General features: G+C 54.0%; 1 protein-coding gene across 1 annotated transcript in view; it reads left to right on the top strand.

Annotated features, from left to right (window-relative positions):
• The window catches only part of GLRA4 (glycine receptor alpha 4), a 34463-nt gene that overhangs the window by 10758 nt on the left and 2609 nt on the right, over positions 1 to 21096 (top strand). The window contains exons 4-8 of the mRNA XM_026653030.1: positions 1640 to 1863; positions 4122 to 4204; positions 5583 to 5723; positions 6195 to 6409; positions 9425 to 9574. Of these exons, the coding sequence (XP_026508815.1) occupies positions 1640 to 1863; positions 4122 to 4204; positions 5583 to 5723; positions 6195 to 6409; positions 9425 to 9574 (813 nt within the window). The remainder of the gene's footprint in view (positions 1 to 1639; positions 1864 to 4121; positions 4205 to 5582; positions 5724 to 6194; positions 6410 to 9424; positions 9575 to 21096) is intronic.

The raw sequence follows: 21096 nt of genomic DNA, 5'->3' as shown, positions 1-21096 counted from the left end.
GGAGGCTTTTTTGCCTTGGGCGGCAAAAAAAGCCAGAGCCGGCCCTGCTGCCTGGCACAGTACATTCAGCCCCCCTGTGAGGAGCAGCGATGTCCAGCCAAGTACCCAAGCTGCCTTCCCCACCTGAGGCAGGCCCCTGAGGCTCACGGCTTTCTTAAGACACGCCAGGTAGCGGGGGCCAGAAGCCCTGTCCTTTGGCCAGACCCACTGTCAGTCTTGCAGATGAGACTGAACTGAAAGGCCATGGTCACTCCTGGCCATTGAGGACCCTAGGGCACCTTCTGCCAGCAGAGGAGATGAACCATATGCAGTGGGGCCAACCCCCAAGGTCCTACAACCGTGAGTCAGACCCCCCCAAAATCATGAAACTAAAAAACCCTCATGATGTTTGGGTCAGAGCTGATATTGTGGTTTTTGGTTTTTCCTTTGTTGAGCTCCCTCTCTCCACCTCAGTGTGTGCAACCATTAACGCTGCCAACTCCCCCTCCCCACCCCCCAGTTGCAGAGTTAAGCGAGTAGCAACCCACATGGAACTTGGAGCAGTGTGAGGTGCAGCAGGCTGCACTGGGATGGAAGAGAAAGCTGTGCTGTTGGTCAGAACAAACAGATCTTTGCTTTAGGAGAGCTGAATGGGCACAGGAGAACTCTGGCATGTGACCCTGAGAGAAGAGGGCTGCAGGGGCTGAACTGAAGTCAGCGCTGCTGAAATTACCAAAAAAAAAAAAAAAAATCATAGGAGTCCCAGGCTAAGCCTCAGGCAGGAGGGAGTGGATCATCCCACCCCGTGGCTCGAGGCCTGCAATCTAAGTACAGTGCCCTCACAGAAATGGGGAGGACGGTTTTAGAGGTACAATTAGCACAGGAACTGTGACTTCTTTGCTGGCGGCGGGGGAGTGGGGGGGGCCCTAGGAAGTGGTGAATTTACAGTAAGTGCCAACAACTGTGAAAGCGAGTACTATCGGAGGAAAAAGGCATTTCAGAGAAAACTTATCTTTAAAAACTTTAGACAGTTTATATGCAGGCCTGGCTTATCCATCTTCCCTAGGAAGACCCTGGCAGGTTTGAAACAACCCCAAATCCTCTCACAAGGCCTCTCTCTGGTCACAAACTCCTGGCCTGAACATGAGACACCGACCCCCTTCTGCAATCAGGGCTGTCCCTGTCTAGTTCCAAGTACTTTGTTTGCCAGGTCACTGGGTCTGCTCTTCCCAGCTACAAGAGGATTTGTTACCTACACTATCTTCAGTAACTGGGGATTTGCATTAGTCACCCTGTTTGACGTTAGTTCCTGTAGGACACATCCATGAAGCCAGGAACACAGTCACTATAAACGTTCTAGATATTTCAATAGGGTTATTACAAAACTGACTATTCCAGAGTGCCATAGTACCTGTCACTGGCTGCTCCCTCTCACCCAACCCTTCCCAAGAATGCCTCTCCGCCCCTGAGCGAAGGAATGAGTGCGTTGCCTGCTTCCTGCAGCAGCTCCAATTGACTGCTCTTCCCCAGGAAGCTGGCCCTCTTTCTCCAGCCCCACCCATCACACTAGAGCCAAGTCCCTCGAGGCACGATGGGTGTTTGATAGTAGGGAATATTCTTCCTCCCCAGCTGGTTGTGATGGGTGGTCCTCTCCCCTTAGGATTACCGGGTGAACGTCTTCCTGCGCCAGCAGTGGAATGACCCCCGCCTGGCGTATAGGGAGTACCCGGACGACTCGCTGGACCTGGACCCCTCCATGCTGGACTCCATCTGGAAGCCAGATTTGTTCTTTGCCAACGAGAAGGGGGCCAACTTCCATGAGGTCACCACCGACAACAAGCTGCTGCGCATCTTCAAGAACGGCAACGTGCTGTACAGCATCAGGTACCCACGGGGCAGGGAGAAACGGGGAGAGCTCCCTTTGGGGGAGGGGGTGAAGGGAAGGCAGGAGAGGAGATTCTGCCTACCTAGGGGGGAAACAAGGCAGGGTCATCCCGGGAAAAAGGGATCAAGAACAGAGTCTTAGGATCATAGACACATGGGGATAGAAGGGATCTCATTTAGGCCATCCCCTGTATTGAGGCAGGTCCAAATATACCTAGACCATCCCAGACAGGTGTTTGTCCCCTAACCTGGTCTGCAAAACACCTCCACTGATGAGGATTCCACAACCACCCTAGGTAACCTGTTCCAGTGCTTAACTACCCTGAGTGTTAAAAAGGTTTTCCCCAAGAGTCAACCTAAATCCCCCTTGCTGCAAACTCAGATGATTACTTCTTGTCCTACCTTCAGTGGACGTGAAGAACAATTGATCGCTGTCCTCTTCATAACAGCACTTAACATATCTGAACACTCATCAGGCCTTCTTTCCTCTGACCTAAGAATGTTCAGTTCTTTCAACTTTTCCTCATAGGTCATATTTTCTAAACCCTTTATTACTTTTGTTGCTCTTCCTGGACTCTCTGCAATTTGTCCACATTGTTCCTAAAGTGAGGTGCCCGAAACAGGACACAATACTCCAGCTGAGGCCCCACCAGTGCTGAGTAGAGCAGAATAATTACCTTCTATCTCTTAGATAGGACATTCTTGTGAATACACCCCAGAACGACGACATTTGCCTTTTTCCTGCCAGCATTACATTGAATATGATTTAATTTGTGATCCACTATAAACCCAGGATCCTTTTTTGCAATACTACCACCTAGCCAGTTAGACCCCATTTTGTAGCTGTGTGTACATTTGATTTTTCTTTCTTAAGTACTTTGCACTTGTCTTTACTGAATTTCCTCTTGTAGATTTCAGACCAACTCTCCCATTTATCAAGGTAATTTTGAATTCTAACCCTGTCCTCCAAAGGTGTTGCTACCCCTCCCAGTTTGGTGTCATCCATAGATTTTATAAGTGTACTCTCCACTCCATCATCTAAGTCCTTAATGAAAATACTGAATAGTACCAGACCCAGGATGTACCTCTGGGGAATTTACCCCACCAGATATATCCTCCCAGTTTGACAGCAAGCCATTGATAACTATTGCAAGTATGTTTTTTCAACCAGGTGTGCATCCACCTTTCACTGGGACCACATTTCCCTCAACTCTTAATGCTCTGACTTGTGTAGAAGGGAGCACTCACTGCAGGCGCCCCCCGGCCTGGCTGGACATGGTGTAGCATCCTTTTCCTCTCCAGCACCCACTGCCACTGGTCACTCTGGTCCTGTGGTGGTGCCTCATCTTACAACTTGGCCCTCCGGGAGAGTCACATTTCAGTTCTACTCCTTCCAAGATGACAAAGTCTCACAGATAATCCAGTATCTTTGCATCAGGCCCCCAGCTCTCAGCCCTGTGGTCCTTATATACTTCTCTCGGGACTTTAGATCATCCTTATCCTCTTACAGCCAGTGGCTGGTAGGGGAACCCAGGCCTGTCCTCTGCACTGGGTTCCAGTCCAGGGACCCTTGGACGAGCAGCCAAGGTCTGCTCTGTCAGATGCCTTGCAGCTGCCTCCCTGGACTCTTTCCATTAGCCTTTCTTCAGGTCTTTTCCCCAGCCCCTTCCTTGGCTCTTGGTAACAAGCAGCACCTCCCAGGGCTTCTCCCCGGGGTCCAGTGCCTGTCCTTGTGTCAGGGTCAGCTGCAGGAACTTGCTCCAATCCTGCATCTGCCAGAGAGTAACTGCAAAGCTCTTTGCCTACAGCCCCTTCTGAGCCAGACTTCTCTTTATAGTCCCATCCAGCGCTTCCACAACTGGGCCTTATCTTTAATTACACCAGGTGCATCCTCCAGATGCCGCTCAGGCCTACATTAACCCTTTCATCACCAGTGTGAGGTCACTACTGATTCGCACATGTCCCTCCCAGTGGTGAATAGCCTATTACTATTACCAGCTCAGGGAGTTACTCCTTTAGCTGGAGTGATACAGGCCCATGCTTGTACTGCTGAAGTTTCCTGGCTCAAGGCCCCTGGTGCGGGAGCCATTACACATAGAACTAACGAGAGGTTCTGCTCCTGCTGTTAACCATGGGCCAGCAGCACAGCTCTCCGACCCCACGAGTCCCAGGGCTGCTTTGGAAGACAAAGGGCGGGAAGGGCTATCCAAATGCAGCAGGCTCAGACAAACCTGCTCCATTCTTTCTGCTCCTCTCAGGCTGACGCTGATCCTCTCCTGCCCCATGGATCTCAAGAACTTCCCCATGGACATCCAGACATGCACCATGCAGCTGGAGAGCTGTGAGTACCCCCTGGGAATACAGGGCAGTGATAAGGATGTAAGGCAGGATTGAGGGCCATGTCCCACCATCTCTCCAGGTTGCTCCTGTGGTGGCTGCCTGCAGCAGCACTAGGGGAAGGACAATCAGCAGGCTGTGTCCAGCAGCAGTCTTTGTACATGCCTCCCGTGCTGGCCCCCTCCAGAGCTGGCTGCATGTAACCCCACTTCTCTTGCAGCCTGGGTCCCCACGGCCCACACACACCTGCAGCCCCTGCTGCTGCTTGTGACTGAGGGGGCTGCTGGGTAACCGGAAGAGGAGGAAGGGGAGGGGTGCAATGGAGGGAGATGGAGAAAGGGGTGAATGGAGGTGAGGGGGAAGCAGGGGAGGAAAAGGTGGAAAGGAGGGGCGAATGGTGGCAGCAATGAGAAGATGAGCCAAGGAAGGCTATGGGGCCACAGCCGAGGGGGGGCTGTGGGCATAGGAGGGAAAGGGGCACGATTAGTGAGCAGCTGAGAGACACCATGTGGGGGGAATTCTGACCCTGAGCGCTCCCTTCATTTTGGGGTGAGTGGCCCTCACTGTGGGACCGGGTGTCCTACACTGCAGGAGGGAGAGGGCAAGCGGGGAGAAAATAGGCCTAATACTGTATATGAGACCCTGGCAAGAGGATCATGGCTGCTAGAAAAACTCATCCATACTCTAATTCCAGGAGAGAGAGAGAGAGTGTTCCTGATGTTATGCTTGGGGGAATGATTACAAGTGTGTGTGTGTGTGTGTGTGTGTGTGTGTGTGTGTGTGTGAATAGCCTGTATATCCCAGGTGTGCTCGTCAGTAGGTTTGCATGAGTATGAATTTCTGTGGAGGCGTGCATCTCTATGGCATGATGTGCACACATTTGTGTCTGTATTGCATGTGTGAGTCTCAGTGCATGCATGTCTGTGGTGTGTTGCACATGCATGTGTGTCTATTATGTGGCATGCATATCTACACATTTGTGGCTATTCCCTTCCAAACAGGAGCACTTCCAAGTCCTTACACCGCTCTAGTCCCAAGGTGTGAATGCATGGACTCGCAGCGCGCATTGCAGGCAGCATTTCAACACGTCCAGCTTTGCAGAGCAGGTCCCACCTCCAAAACTAGTGGCTCACAGGACAGGGCAGAATTCCAACTTGGGAAGTTCTCCACTGCACCACAGCCCTTCACAGCTACTGGGCTAATCTCAGTGGGAATGCCCTGTGCCAGCACACGGAGCAGCCTCAAGTCTGCTTCTCCATCATCCTGTTTCTAGAGTTAGCCTGAGGGTTCTGAGAATCGTCTCCCAATTTTCACTCTCTCTCCCCTCGTTCCCTTGCTCCATCCACCCTCACTCTCTCTCTCGTGCTCTCTCTGTTTGCCAGTTGGCTACACCATGAATGACCTGATCTTTGAGTGGCTGGAAGAGCAAGAAGCTGTCCAAGTGGCAGAGGGCTTGACACTCCCACAGTTTATTCTGAGGGATGAAAAGGATTTGGGATATTGTACAAAGTATTACAACACAGGTAAGTGCGCGCGCACACACACACACCCCCCAGTAGAAGTCTGCCCTGACAGCATCACAGCACAGGTAAACGACCCCCCTAGACTGCCTGCACATAACTCCACCCTGGGGTTTCTGCAAGCGATCAGAGCAGGAAGGTTGGTCCTGATCCCACCCCAGGAACAACAGTTTAGGCCTGGAAGTGCAGCTGGAGATTGTCTCCAATTGAAACAGCAGGGGAAGCTGGGAGCTTATCTCCCTGAGTTATCACTTGCCAGGCCAGCAGGGCTAATGCCCCAACTCTTACAAAGAGTGCCAGGGGGCCGCCAATGGCCACACCTGGCCAATGCCTTGGTTTTGTGTCGCCCCAGAATGCCAGTCCATGTGCCATGAGCTAGGGAGTTCTGACCAAGTCACCACAACCTTTCTTAGGGCTGCCCAGACCTAGTGAACATCCATGGTGCTGACCTGTCCTGTGTCTCTCTCCTTGCAGGAAAGTTCACCTGCATCGAGGTGAAGTTCCACCTAGAGAGACAAATGGGCTATTACCTGATCCAGATGTACATTCCCAGCCTGCTGATTGTCATCCTCTCCTGGGTCTCCTTTTGGATCAATATGGATGCTGCACCCGCCCGGGTAGGGCTGGGGATCACCACAGTGCTGACCATGACCACCCAGAGCGCGGGCTCCCGGGCCTCTCTGCCAAAGGTCAGTGGAAGGGGGTTAAGGATCACGTCAGCATTGCCTGTGCCATCATATCATCTATTCCTTGCTCCAACACCACTGCTCCTCCCACTCCTCCGGCTTCAGCCAGCTGTCGTGCAGGGAGATCTGGAGCAAAGCAGGCCCAGAGCAAGCTGTGGGAACCTCTTTGCTTCTATCCCAACTTCCTGAGCACAAGCCATGTACCCCAGTACTCTCCCCACTCCCCCTACTGGATGGTAACTGTATGTCAGGTCCCAGACACAAGAGGTCTCAAATCTTGTGTGGGGCAGAACCCAGTGCAGGTACCAGTAACCAAGGGCCAGATCCTCAGCTTCAGTAGAGTGATGTAGCTCCACTGAAGTCAATGGAGCAACACTGATTTACATCAGCTGAGGAGCTTGCCCCTGTTCTCAGTGCGCCCCGGACCTGCTGAACCTACAGGAGCGTGCACTGTGGAGAAAAGTCCCACCTTACCACTGCTGGGCCTCACTGGAGCTTTGCTTCCTCTCCTGTGCTGCAGCAAACTGTCCTTACGCCAGGATCACTCTCAGTCACGTCGTTAACTTCCCAGCAATGTGAATTTAGTAGCAATTGCAAGGATGGAAAAGCAGAACTACGCTGTAATTACAATCACTGCATTCGAAAATGGAACTGAGAAGCTCAAACCTGGAATATCTGAGGGCTGCAGGTCAGGCCTGAGGGGCATTGGCAGAGCAATGTGGGGAGCCCAGACCCAGACTCGCAAGGGGCTGCATGTCAGGAAAGAGGGGCATTGGCAAAGTGGGTGTGGGGAGCCCAGGGCTGGAATAGCAGGGGGCTCTGCAGCTGAGAGTTGAGGTACTCTGGCAGAGCTGAGCACAAGAGAAGCTTGCTCCTCCCCAGCATGCACCGGGCCTCACGCCAGCCTGTTCTCTAAGTCCCCAGTTCACAAGCGATTTGCACTGTCTGGTGCAGTTGAAGGAGGTGTTTCAATTTTTACCTTTCTGCTGCCAGAAAAGATCCCTTTTGGCCAGGCAGGCTCCTGTCACCATGTTCAGCCCATCTGCTCACCGGGACTATTTATAGTTTCCTAATTCAGAAGCAAAATGTTTCTTCCTGCTTCCTGCACATCTTGAGGATGATGCTAGGTTTTTTTCAGCTAATCCCATGCACAGAGAGCAAACAAATGATGCCGTTAGCCAGTAAGCACATGTTCCAAGAGTCTCACCCTAGATGTTGGTGATGTCCCTGTAACTGCAGGAGCTAGAGGAAGCCCAGCTGTAGCACCTGGAGTCTGGGAGGGGGAGTAAAGGATAGAGACACAGTCTTGGATGCTGACAGGGTAAACCTGGCCCTGAAGAGCTAAGCTGAGAGGGAACAGTCCTGTGCCTTTCTGTTCTGACTCCAGCAGAAACCACCGTCTTTTAAAGCAAACAAACATCCCCTGGCAGCATTTGCAACCCTGCTATTGACTCACTCGGCGTGAAAACAGTTCTAAACAACTGAATCTGACGTCCTTGAGCTCCAGTGTCCAAGCAGAGGGAAATGCACAGAGAGGTCAGTCAGCTCCAGAGGAGTTTTACAAGCCCTCCCACTTGTGCTATTAAGGGGTCAGGGAAGGAAAAGTCTTTGCTTATCTGTGGGCCAAAGATCTCAGCATTTGGTGCTAAGCTCAGTTGAAAACCTGGCTCCATGTTCTTCCAAAGCTGACAGAGTCCAGATTTTGTGGGGAATTTAAATGAGGGTTTCTAGCTTTTAGCAGGGGAAAGGGGATTGTACTAAGGGTTCTTCTTTCAGCTCAAATAGGGGCAAGAGCTAGTTATGAGTTATTCAGTATTCACATGACAGTAGAAGCCCCGACTCAGAGCAGGGCCCTATAATAGCAGGTGCTGTACAGACACATACGGTAGTAAGAGCCAGCCCCTGCCCCAGAGAGTGAATGAGTGGTGCATTGCATCAGAACACCAGCTTTTCAGCTCCACAGGCTGGAGGTTTTTGTTTCGATCACAAGTAAAGTGAGTTGGGATGTCTTGTCCTGCTGCCCATTGACACATCATAAAACTGCATGACTGGCAAGGGAGATTCAAGGCTGGAATAGCAGGGGGCTGCAGGTCAGGAGTGAAGGGCATCGGCAGAGCTGTGTGAGGGGTGGGGCAGGACTGGAAGAGAAACAGATTTCCAGACCAGGACAGAGGTGCCTTGGCAAAGCTAGCTCAGCTCCTGCCAGCCCCATGTACGAGCAACGATGGGACAAGCCCCTGAGTTTAATCAGCTCTTGAATCCATTCTTCGTTCTTAAGAAAAGACTGACTTAGGCCACTGAGCCCCCCTCATGCTCCCAGGCATGAGCAGTGTCTGGGACTGGCATTGTCTACTGTGGCGTTGGTTAAGGGGTTCTTATTCAGTCAGCTCTCAGGAAGGCCCATGAAGCCGCCTGCCCTTGGGTCAGTCAAGGCTGAGGGGAGCAAGAGCCTCCTCCTCTCTTGCAGCACTCGGAAGGAGCACCATGCCGGGGAGGGCTGCTGGCCAAGCCAGCAGAGCCCCACGGCTGTTCTGCCCAGCGGCCCAGTGAAGCAGCGACGGCGACGATAGGAGACAAAAGCTGCTTTGGGTTAATAAAAGCAGGAGCTGGGAAGAGGAGGCACATGGGTGGAAAATGCATCAAGTGCTGCATAATTGATTTTCTTCTTCCCCTCTTTTCATGGCCCCACATGGGGCCCGTCCCATCGTGGTGGCTCCAGGAGAGGATGGGCACAGGGCTGCTCTCCTTACTGCTTTAGCACAATCATCTCTGGGGTTGGAGATGAAGGGAATGAAAAGAGAGAGAGGTAGAGCGAGGGTCGGGGAGGGGGAAGTGTGGCTGAAAAAGGAAGAGAGGGAGAAGTGAAAGGGGCTGGGCAGGCCCAAAGAGATTGTGAGAGGCTTTGTCTAGCAGAGGGGTGTGGGAGGCCTGGGGCCAGAGGATGGCCATGTCCCCATGGGCCGGAGCAGCCCAGGCCCTGTGCTCTCTGACCAGACCCCTCTCCATGCCGGTTTGCAGGTCTCCTACGTGAAGGCCATTGACATCTGGATGGCCGTGTGCTTGCTCTTCGTCTTCGCCGCCCTGCTGGAATACGCGGCCGTCAACTTTGTCTCCCGCCAGCACAAGGAGTTTATGCGCCTGCGCAGGAGGCAGCGGCGCCAGAGGATGGTGAGTCCCCCCCCACACACACCCTCCAGCACACACCGCACACTCAGTGTTACCATGGGGACTGGCTGGCGGGGATCTCCCCGGCTGGCCCTCCCAGGCCCCTACTCTGCACCCGACCACCCCCGGAGCCCTGAGCAGTTGGAGAGGCCTGCGCTGGGAGTTTAACCAGGCTCTCTCAGTCGTGTCCCAGTGCTTCTGCTCCAGGGAGCCCAAGGGACAGCCCTGCGAGATGCACCCAGCCTCGGGGCACCTGGGAAGCAAGTCTTACAAGACTCACCGACCTGCAATCCTGCTGCACAGCTACAGCCCGGCTGGGGATGGCCACTCGACTTGGGCAGATAGTCACAAATTCCCAGCCAGTTTAGAATGACAGGGGCTGGGAGCAGGCAGTGCCTCCTTACGGGGGGCATGGACCCCAGTAATAGCGCCGAGCTGGGGGAGACAGTGGCCTGCCAAGGGCCTGATGGCACCTTATTCTTTTCGCCTATGGCCCGTGGTCCCAGGCCTGGCTGGAGGGTTCTGTTATCTGGGAGCAGCTCTGGAAACCCACAGCCCCGAGACACCTGTAAAATATCCTCGAAGCATTCCTGCTGCCCTCAGTATGAGCCTCACGAGGCCCAGTCCTGCTCCCACTCAAGTCAAGGAGAGATTTTCATTGCCGTGGCTGGGACCGGATCAGGCCCGAGATGGAGGAGGCCCTGAGGCACAGTGCCGCCAGCTGCTAGCTCAGTCACGCTGCCCATCCTGACCCCAGACTCAGTGTGTGGAAACAGAAAGAAGAGCTGGTAAATCCTCCTCTAGGGCCTAGAATGCCTGCCAGCGGGAGGCATCAATACACCGAGCAGAGAAAGGACTGTGTGTGTGGTCCCCAGAGATCTCCACTTGGAGCCCCATCTGGGGCCAGCAGGCTGAGCGGGGGCACAGGGATTATTCCAGGGCAGCCACTTTCCTCCTACAGGAAATGCCATCACTCTCTGTGCTTTAAGGTGTGGGTGTGCTGGGGGGTAGGGGGAGATGGCCCTCCGCCCCCCGTCTCAGGGGCAGGGTTATCAGTATGTCGTCATGGCAACAGAGGATATGCTGCTGATCAACTGTCAGGGCATCAAACAGGCTCTAAATAAATAAAAGCAGCACTGCCGAGCTGCGCATTGGTTGCCTAGTGACCAAGCCCAGATAGATGGTGCTTGTTAATAGTGGAGTTCTGATCTGAAGTGAAGGGCCCCTGCCTGCTCGCGCTAGAGGCTGGGGAGTGCCCATATGCCAGGCCCATATGCTGCCGCTCACGACCGGCAAGCGACCCCGGCCAAGGCAGAAAACCAACCTCCCCAAGTCTCTGCACCAACTGGCCGTGGATTGCGGCAGCTGAGTGGGGCCTAAGCTCAGACACCAACCCTCACCTAGGCTCCTCTTCCTCCAGCAGAGCCAGCTGCCTGGGCCATGCTGCAATCTGCTCAGGTGGAGGTTGTGCCAACACCTCATCATCAGCGGGAGCCTCCCCGCTGCCTTCCAGGGGGCTCCAAGGCAGGGAGCAAAGGCAGATAGGCGTCCCCTGGAAGAAGCAGAGCAGCCAGCAGACGAGGCCTGATTTCCATGAGATTGGCAGGCCCAGGGAGCCAGCTCCAGGGCTGGCCCTTTGCAGCCCTCCTATTCAATTTGTAATTAAGTTGTGCTTCTCACTTTCCAGTGTCCTCATTACATTCAGAGGGGCTGAGTGGGCGCCCTCCGGTGGATAACGTAACAACTGCAGATCCCGGTTATTCAGAAAGAAAGGCTCAATATAGCCTGGTGAATAAGGGGCCTGATTCTTCCCTGCCTCTCACCAGAAGGGGAGCGTGTCACAGCCCTCTGGCCCAGGTGTGAACGCACTACCCAAGCTGCAGGGAAGAATCAGGCCTGCAGAGCCTGACTGCAGGCCATCAGCCCCACTCCCTCATTCCATCCTGCAAGGGGACGCGTGTCCGCATCTTCTGTTGCAGTTAATGTGAGATCAGGGTGCTCAGCACCTGCCAGAATCAGACCCTCAGACTGGACATGTTCCTGGCACATCTGTATTGCGTGTGGGCACAGTGCTGCTGTCTGACCTCTCCAGACACTCGTGCTTGGGGCGCTGTGCTGCCAGAGATACATACCTCCATAACCTGCCACGTCACTCTCCCCAGCACTGCATCACCAGATGGGCACCCTTCACCCTTGCCCATTATACCCCGCCCCTTTTTCCCTGGCACTACGGCCTTTGCTCAAAGCTTCTGTGCACGTGTGCTGGCTGGTGGAGCCACCAATCATCCACTGTCCTGTTTTTGTTTGGTCTGCACTATTGGATTCCAAAAGGGCCTGACCAGCCAGACGCCCAGCCTGGAGTCCTTGCAGCAGCTGAATGGCCTGCGCAGCCGCGAGCCCACGTACGGAACGCTCTCTCAGTTCTGCAGCTCCAGCTCCAGCTCCAGGGTAAAAGCAAACACCCCACACTGTGAGAAACCTCCCTGGCTCGGCCCATTCTGTCCCCTTCTTCTATGTTAACCTCCCCCAACCCCACCAAGCTCATGCCTGCACCCTCACCCATGAAAAAATGGGGTAGTCCTTTCCACTGGGGATAGCTGCATCTGTGGCCTGGCCTGGCAGTGCAGCAAAGTTATCCTGCAGGGATGCTCAAAGGCTAGGAAGATGAGAGCCACAAAAATACATGGCGTAGGGGTGGGGTTCAGATTTAAAGGGAGTGAAACAGTCTCACTGTCCAGGACAGGGGTACATAGTGACTAGGACACAGCAGGAATTTCTGGATTCCAATCCCAGCTCTGTCACTGTGTGACCTGGGGCAAAGCATTCTGCCATTATGTGCCTCAGTTTTCCCCTCTGTAAAATACGGGTAATGATAAGTACCTTGGGTAGGGGGTGACTGATGTATAGAAGACGTGTTGCTGATCATGAGAGCGATACGATTTCTATGAAACAACACCGTCACATTCCTTGACTTGCACCTTCTCCAAAGCATTTTTGCAAACATCCCTCAGAGGGACTAAGACGTGAAGGTTCTTGCCTGAAGCCCCACAGAGAAACAATGGCAGAGCTGGGTCAAAAACTCAAGCATTCTGACCCCCAATCCTGTGTCTAGTTGTCTCCCCCTCTTCCTTTTGAGGCTTCTACTCCGCATCTCTCCTCAGAAGGGCAATCTCCTGTCCTGCGTGCCAGTCACTGCTTCTTACGGATTCCCCATGGGCAGACAAAGCAGCTCTCTAGGGACCCAGTCAGTGCAGGGGTGGGCAAACTATGGCCCACGGGCCACATGTGGCCGATCAGACCATTTAATGCGGCCCTCAGCTCCAGCCGGGGAGCGGGGTCGGGGGCTTGCTCCACTCCACTCGGCTCCCAGGAAGCAGCCGGCATGAAACACCTCCGGTTCCTACGTAATACGCAGAGGTGTGGCCAGGTGGCTCTCCACGCTGCCCCGTCCACAGGCGCTGCCCCTGCAGCTCCCATTGGCCGCGGTTCCTGACCAAAGGGAGCTGCAGGGGTGGTGCCTGCAGATGGGGCAGCGCGCAGAGCCGCCTGGCCATGCCTCTGAGCTGGAGGGAGGACATGCTTCCGGGAGCTGCTTGCACCCCTGAGCCCCCCCTCCCCCCGCACTCCAATCCCCTGCCACAGCCCTGATCCCCATCCCGCCCTCTGAACCCCTCGATCCCAGCCCAGAGGCCCCTCTTGTACCCCAAGCCCCTCATCCCCAGCCCCGCCCCAGAGTCTGCACCCCCAGCCGGAGCCCTCACACCCCTCCCGCATACCCCAACCCCCTGCCCCAGCCCTGATCCCCCTCCCACCCTCCAAACCCCTTGGTTCCAGCCTGGAGCCCCCTCCTGCATCCCAAACCCCTCATCCCCAACCCCACCGCAGAGCCCTCACCCCGCCTCCCCCACACCTCAACCCGGAGCCTCCCCCCCCTGCACCCTGAACTCCTCATTTCTGGCCCCACCCCAGATCCCACACCCCCAGCCAGAGCCCTCACCCCCTATCGTACTCCTACCCCCAATTTCATGAGCATTCATGGCCTGCCATACAATTTCCATACCCTGATGTGGCCCTCAGGCCCAAAAGTTTGCCCACCCCTGAGTCAGAGCCTTCTTACCAGTGATCCTGGGAATTTCTTCCAAACGCACTCCCAGGAATGGGCAGCAGTTCCCCTGAGCCTTCACGCCTGAGGAGAGTGACCACAGCTGGACAGTCCAGTGCACTGAGAGAGAGGTGGCATAAGAAGGCCTTGGAGAACCCCTGGGCAGAAACATTCTGTTTGGTCATAAAAATACAAAGTCCAGCACAGTGAGGACATGCATATGGGGTTCAGAAAGGTGCAACAGGTGAAGTCAGGTGGGGCAGGTGAGTGCAGGGAATGCAAACAGTACTCTAACCTGAATGCTAAATTCAGTGAGAACAACAGGGATTGGCGCAGGTCAGAGTGGTGAGGGTGGGAACAGGACTAATAAACTCAGTGCACTCAGGACTCTCACACTCGGGGCAGTTCAGAGCAGTGAGGGTGTATTTGGGTGTGCAATCAGGACTGTCACTCGGGGCAGGTCAAAGGAGTGAGGGTGTATTTGGGTGAACAATCAGGACTATCACACTCGGGGCAGCTCAGAGCAGGGAGACTGTATTGGGGTGTGCAATCAGGACTGTCACACTCAAGGCAGGTCAGAGCAGTGAGGGTGTAGTTGGGTGTGCACTCAGGATTGTCACACAGTACAGGTCAGAGCAGAGAGTGTATTTGGGTGTGCAATCAGGACTGTCACACTCGGGGCAGGTCAGAATGGCTTCCTGTATTTTTGTTAGTGCTGCTCTTGGACTCCCCAACATCCTCAAAGGAACCTTCTAAAGAGTTTCACTGTCAGGCAGAATGAAATGTCCATGTTTGCTACTGACAACAAAGCACTGTAACCCTGCATGCCTCCTCCACTGCTGCTCTCCCTTTGTGATCTCTCCCAGCCTCCCTATGCATCCTGTTGCAGACCCCCAGCAGTCCCAGAAAGCCCAGCTGTCTTACCAGTCATCCGTGCACACCTCCAAGCTGCCTCAGCCCCATTCATCTCCCTCGGCACAGCCAGCTTTCTGTACCACCTCCCTACTCTGAATACACAGCTCCATAATTCAAAAGGGATAATAGAAGCCAACTTAGATTGGATGTTCCTGGTTTCCCTTCTGCATAATTACTCACCGGCATATTTTGTGCGGTCGGAGCGTATGCAATCCTTCCAATTAAAGATCCATTAAAGACAAGAGGAGACATTCTGCTCTGTCTCCCTAGTGTAAATCTGGGACAAATCTACTGAATCCAGTGATTTACACCAGCCTCGTAGAGACTAGAACTGGGCCCAGCTGCCTGCTCCAAGGAGTTTACATCGTAAGGGCCCATCTGTGCTCCAGATTGGCAGCAGTACAGTGCCGTTACTGGATCCCCTGACACAGTTGTGTCTGGAGTGTAGTCGGGGCCCTAACTGAAGCTGTTTAAAGCACAGCTCCATTCTGAACTGGGTTTGTGCAGAACTGACACCTTCTTACTCAGCAGATCTCAGCCCCGGGGCTGTAGGAGAGCCAGAGCTGCTGACAGAGCCACTATCATAAGTGTGTGCTGAGTTTTACTGCTGTTAATGCTGCAGAGCCTGCAGAGCTAAGGCCTGCCTGTGCTGGCAGGGAGTCCTGATTTCAGACTTTGGTAGCCAGGCACCAGCGTGGTTGCAGTGGTACAAACCCCAAGTGTAGACAGGGTAAAGTGCTGTCAGCTCCCATTTTCCCCGAGTGCATCTTAACCCGGCTTCCAGCGCCACTGGTGCTAGCAGCAGCTTTACCTGGCTACCCTAGGGGTTTGCACTGGGGAGGCTATGCTGGTGGCCGGGAATCAATGGCTGGAACTGGGGCAAACCCCCAAGCGTAGACAAAACTGGAGACAGAGAGAGCAGGAGTCTGTTCCTTCTTGTGCCTTGTTGATAGGATTGTGTCCTACATTCCAGTGACAAGGCCAGTCTGTGGCAGATGGGCAAACCCATTGCAAAGGGCAGGAGCGGGGGATTGCATGCATCTCACCAAGGACCTAATCTGAAGAGAGTGGGACTGCACAGGTGTAAGAGAGCAAAAGTCTTGCTGGCTCATGGGACACACTAGACTACAATGCCTTTTGCACAGAGCCACTTGTTAGAGTGGAACCTTTGCTGAAGCCAGAAAGAAATGATTGCTTTTTGCACAGCCCTCCAGCCAAAGGCAGCCACCTGCTTTTCCCCGTGGCAGTCCATGGATGGGGATTGGCACAAAGGTGGCATTATGTTGCTTTTAACAGCAGTGCTGTCAGGAGGAGACCTCGTAACAGGGCCCCTGGCTTAAAGTCACCGTTGCCCGCCCTCCCACAGGGCTGAGAGTTCTGTGGAGTGCTTCCTGGAGATGCAACACAGAACCTCAGCCTGTGTTTCTAGCCCTTATGGCCGGGAAGAAAACCTTCCAGATGCAAATGGAACCAGTGCAGCAGTCTGCAGACAGCCTGAAAGAATAACTCTCTGAGGGGTGAACTGCCGCTTTCCTCTCAAGGGGGCGTTCAGTTTAAAATCTGACACATGGTGCTAATTTCAGTGACAACATAGTTCCACTGCGGATTGTTTTAACACCCAGCTAGAGTGCCTATCCCAGAAACCCAGACTACCTCCTCGACTCGCTGCCTGCTCCCAGCTTGTTATGCAGCTGCCATACAAAGTTCTGCAGCACGTTGGACATGTACAATTCGAGGGCAGCATAAAAGAAACAGAAGGTCATATCAGATTAAATAACCGAGAGGACTCCCTAGTGATTGCATTATTCATGTCCAGGTGAATCTAATCCTCACTCTAGTACTATACCTGGAACTGCCACTGAATCTCTAGTTGGCTGCTCCAGATAGGGTGACCAGAGAGCAAGTGTGAAAAATCAGGACGGGGTGGGGGGTTATAGGCACCCATAGAAGACAAAGCCTCAAATATCGGGACTGTCCCTATAAAATCGGGACATCTGGTCACCCTAGCACCAGAGTGCCACAGAACGGAAGGACCTGGCTGCAAAATGTAGCTCAAGTTTGCTGCCCACACAGGGCTTTACTCGAGAGCTGCTCCCTCTTCTGGATGAAACTGGCAAAGCAGGATTTCGGCCTGGGAGGGAATTCCATTCTGAATGTCAAGTTTAACATCTCTTGATTTCAGGGCACGTCTTCACTACCCGCCGGATCGGCGGGTAGCAATCGATTTATTGGGGATTGACTTAAAATCGATCCCCGATGGCTCTGCCGTCGACTCCGGAAATCCACCGCGGCAAGAGGCGGAAGCGGAGTCGACGGCGGCGCGGCAGCGCGGCAGCGGTCGACTCGCTGCCGTCCTCACAGCCAGGTAAGTCGACCTTAAATACGCAACTTCAGCTACGTGAATAGCGTAGCTGAAGTTGCATATCTTAGGTCACACCCCCCGCCCCCCCCCCGGTAGTGTAGACCTAGCCTCAGTCTCTCTTTCGCACAGCCAGCCCACCCTCCGGTCCAGCGACAGAGCCTTGTCTAGGGATTTTCCCCAATTCCAGCCACCAGCATAGCTGCACCAGTACAAACCCCACGCAGAGAGAGCTTGGCTGATCAGCCACAGTTTGTGCCAGTGCAGCTCACCTGGCTGTCAGGCAGCTCCCCGGGTGCAAAGAGGAGGTTTGCTTACCTACACTAGACATTTGCTCTATTGCAGCTGCATCGTGGCTGCTATTAATGGCAGCTCTTGGGACACAGCCTCCGCCTAGGCAAGGCCTAATATAACTGCAGGTCAGGGTTCAGCCTTGGGGTTTGGTGATCCTCTTTCCAAAAGCACCAAACTCCTCCAGCCAACAGAAGTGAGTCAAACCACATCTATTTCTGCAGTGTAAGAAAAAGCTGAGGTCATCATTCCAGCTCCTAAAGGAGCAGTGAAGGGCACAACACTTTGTCTGGCTTGGCAGTTCACCTTTAGCAACCCTGCTGTGTGCGCCATTCTTCCAAGAGCTCTCTCTGCTTTCCTGGATTTTGCAGCTAGCGGTAAATCTAAAGAAAGGGCTAAATAAATCTCTGCAATGAAAGAAAACTAATATCAATAATTTACCATCTCCCTGTTTTCCCCGCTGGGAGAGACTTGCTTAGTAGGCAGGTTACCTGTTAAAGAGCCAAGTCAGTGCTCCCTCTGCATGAGAGCCCCCCAAGCTGGCTGCTCTCCACCCCAGAAACTAACATAGGGGAGGAATTTGGTCCCTGCTCACTCATGCAATGAGATGAGCGGGTCTGTGCTGAGGACCCTTGTGAAAGTGAGAAATAAGCACAATGATGATGATGGATAATCATGCTTTACCATTTCTGTAGCCTTTCATCCGAGGATCTGACAGCCCCTTTTTCATGATTGTCTGTAGGAGACCCCCAATTGAGATCAGAACCCCATTGTATCAGCCATTCTACACAGAAAGGGACAGTCTTAGCCCTGAAGAGCTTACAACCTAAATAGACGAGACAGTGGGTGGGAGAAAGGGTTACAACATACAAACAGAAGCTTGGGGAGTGAGGTACAGACATCAAATGACTTGTCCAAGGTCTGTAGCGGAGCCACATGTTGATCCCAAGTCACCTGAATTCCAGCCCCATAGTTTAGCCTCAAGATCATATTTCTTTCCAAATTAATCGCTGGTATAGTTGGGAACAAGTCCATTGAAGGGCCGCTGGATCCTGTTGATGCCAGGGCTAAATTTGGCCCACTAAATATTGGAACTCCTCGTTAAGGTAGGTAAGGGATGACTATGGCTCATTTGACCCATTACTGAAATGCAGCCACTTCTAGAGTCAAAAGGGGGGGGGTCGATGTAAGATATGCAACTTCAGCTACGGGAATAGCGTAGCTGAAGTCGACATATCTTATTTCGACTTACCTCGGGTCCTCACGGCACGGGATCGATGGCTGTGGCTCCCCCGTTGACTCCGCTACCACCGCTCGCCCTGGTGGAGTTCCGGAGTCGACGGGAGCGTGTTCGGGGATCGATATATCGCGTCTAGTCGAGACGCGATATATCGATCCCCGATAAATTGATTACTACCCGCTGATTCAGCGGGTAGTCTGGACATACTAAGGAGTGAAAAGAACTTTCTGTCTCTAAGGCTAGGTCTACACTACCCGCCTGAATCGGCGGGTAGAAATCGACCTCTCAGGGATCGATTTATCGCATCCCATCGGGATGCGACAATCGATCCCCGAATCGACGCTCTTACTCCACCAGCGAAGGTGGGAGTAAGCGCCGTCGACAGGAAGCCGCAGAGGTCAATTTTGCCGCCGTCCCTACAGCGGGGTAAGTCGGCTGCGATACGTCGAATTCAGCTACGCTATTTGCGTAGCTGAATTTGCGTATCTTAAATCGACCCCCCCCTGCAGTGAAGACCTGCCCTAAGGGTACGTCTATACTTACCTCCGGGTCCGGCGGTAAGCAATCGATCTTCTGGGATTGATTTATCGCGTCTTGTCTAGACGTGATAAATCGAGCCCGGATCGATCCCGGAAGTGCTCGCCGTCGACGCCGGTACTCCTGCTCCGCGAGAAGAGTACGCGGAGTCGACGGGGGAGCCTGCCTGCCGCGTCTGGACCCGCGGTAAGTTCGAACTAAGGTACTTCGACTTCAGCTACGTTATTAACGTAGCTGAAGTTGCATATCTTAGTTCGAAGTGGGGGGTTAGTGTGGACCAGGCCAAAGAAAACCACAGTCCATATGGATCAAGTGAGGCTACAGAGCCCCCTTCTGGGCGTCTTGACAAAGACACCAGGGCCAGAATAATCCACTGTGGGAGTGTGGGCGACAGTCAATTTACGGTCATGCTGGATGAAAGAGTCACCATCCAGCACAGGTGGTTCAGGCCTCCGAGTTTATCTAGGTAAGGTGACCCCAGGGAAGCTATGCAAAGGTTTCCCCCTTGGATCTGTATCACTGTGTGTGTGTTTCTATAAGTACCCCACACCGACAGGCATGCTAAAGCCCTCCCCATGGAGCGAGCCAGACGCAGCACTGCTCTATGGGATGATAATGCAGTGTAAGTAGACAGGGTTAGAAACAGCAGCTCAGAGCTCACCTACCATGCCCCGGCAGCCTGGGCATCAATTCTGGGCCCTGAGCACTGCCTGCAATCCTATTATAATAAGGCTGCTTATGTCTGTAAGTCTTGTTCTATAGACACACAACAATGGGTGTAGTTCACTACATGTCCTCACAACGTATAGATAGGGATAGTAGGGCCCGCCCACCCATCCCAAGCGGATGCTGATCAGGCCTTTACACCATCTGCCACCGTATCCCTGCATCGTGGAGGTGTCGGTAGTGACTCAGAGTTAAGGGGTTGTTAACATTTTCTGTATTACAGTCCCTCTCTTTCGCACTCCAGTGATTGCAGCGAGTCTTTATAAACATGGGAAACATAATCCCAACTATACATATAAAATGGTGGGGTCTACATTAGCTGTTGCCACTCTAGAAAGAGATCTTAGAGTCATTGTGGGTAGTTCTCTGAAAACATCCACTTAATATGCAGTGGCAGTCAAAAAAGCAAACAGAATGTTGGGAATCATTAAGAAAGGGATAGATAATAAGATAGAAAATATCATATTGCCTCTATATAAATCCATCGTATGCCCACATCCAGGGCCGGCTCTAGGTTTTTTGCCGCCCCAAGCAAAAAAAATTTTGGCTGCCCCCCCACCCCATCCCTGGGCTCTCACCCTCCCCACCAGTGACCTCCCCCACCCGCCCCCGCGCCGCCCCAGCCGTGGGCTCTTTCTTCCCCCCCAACTCGCACCCCCTGCTGCCCCAGCACTGGGCTCTCCACCCCACCCCACCCACACCCCCTGCCGCCCCAGCCCCTGGGCTCTCCACCCCACCCCCTGCCGCCCCAGCCCTGGGCTCCCCCCCCCACCAGTGCTGACTCCGCCCGCTCACCCCTCACCTCCAGCCGGTCTGGCACTGGCAGGGTTGGGGTAAGCAGTGGGGCTCTTGGGCCGCACCTCATCCCAGGGTCCCTCCAGCCAGGGCTCCCATCTCCAGGACCAGACGGGACCCAGGAGGGCAGAGCCGGGGGACTGCTCCGGTAGGGGGCTGAGGAGCTGGGGCAAGGTAGCCCCAGAGAGAGCGGAGCCCTGGAGAGCAGGACGCAGGCCCCACATGGCAGCACCCTGCCCTCTATGGCCCCACTGCTGCTGCTTCTGGCCCCCCGCCACAGTCCCTGGGTGGCTCGGGCCGCTTCGCCCAGCCCCGACTGTGGTGCTGGGGGGCGGCCGCCCTGCAGCACCTGCAGGCGGCTCCGTGTGCCCCGCGGGGCAGCCCCCAGCCCAAGTGTCCCCTGCTCGGAGCCTGCCCAGCCCAGCCACAAGGTGCGGGCGCTGCTCCCCTGCGGCGCAAACTGCAGCAGCCCCAGGGCGCCCCCCACGCACGACACACTGCTGCTGCCAGGGCTGGCTCTAGGCTTTTGCCGCCCGAAGCAAAAAAAAAAAAAAAAGATG

The sequence above is a fragment of the Terrapene carolina genome, unplaced genomic scaffold (assembly GCF_002925995.2).
Source record: "Terrapene carolina triunguis isolate 2854851 unplaced genomic scaffold, T_m_triunguis-2.0 Scaffold131, whole genome shotgun sequence".
Classification (NCBI taxonomy): Eukaryota; Metazoa; Chordata; order Testudines; family Emydidae; genus Terrapene; species Terrapene triunguis.
The sequence above is the reverse complement of the archived record's forward strand: the minus strand, read 5'-3'. Positions and strand labels throughout refer to the sequence as shown.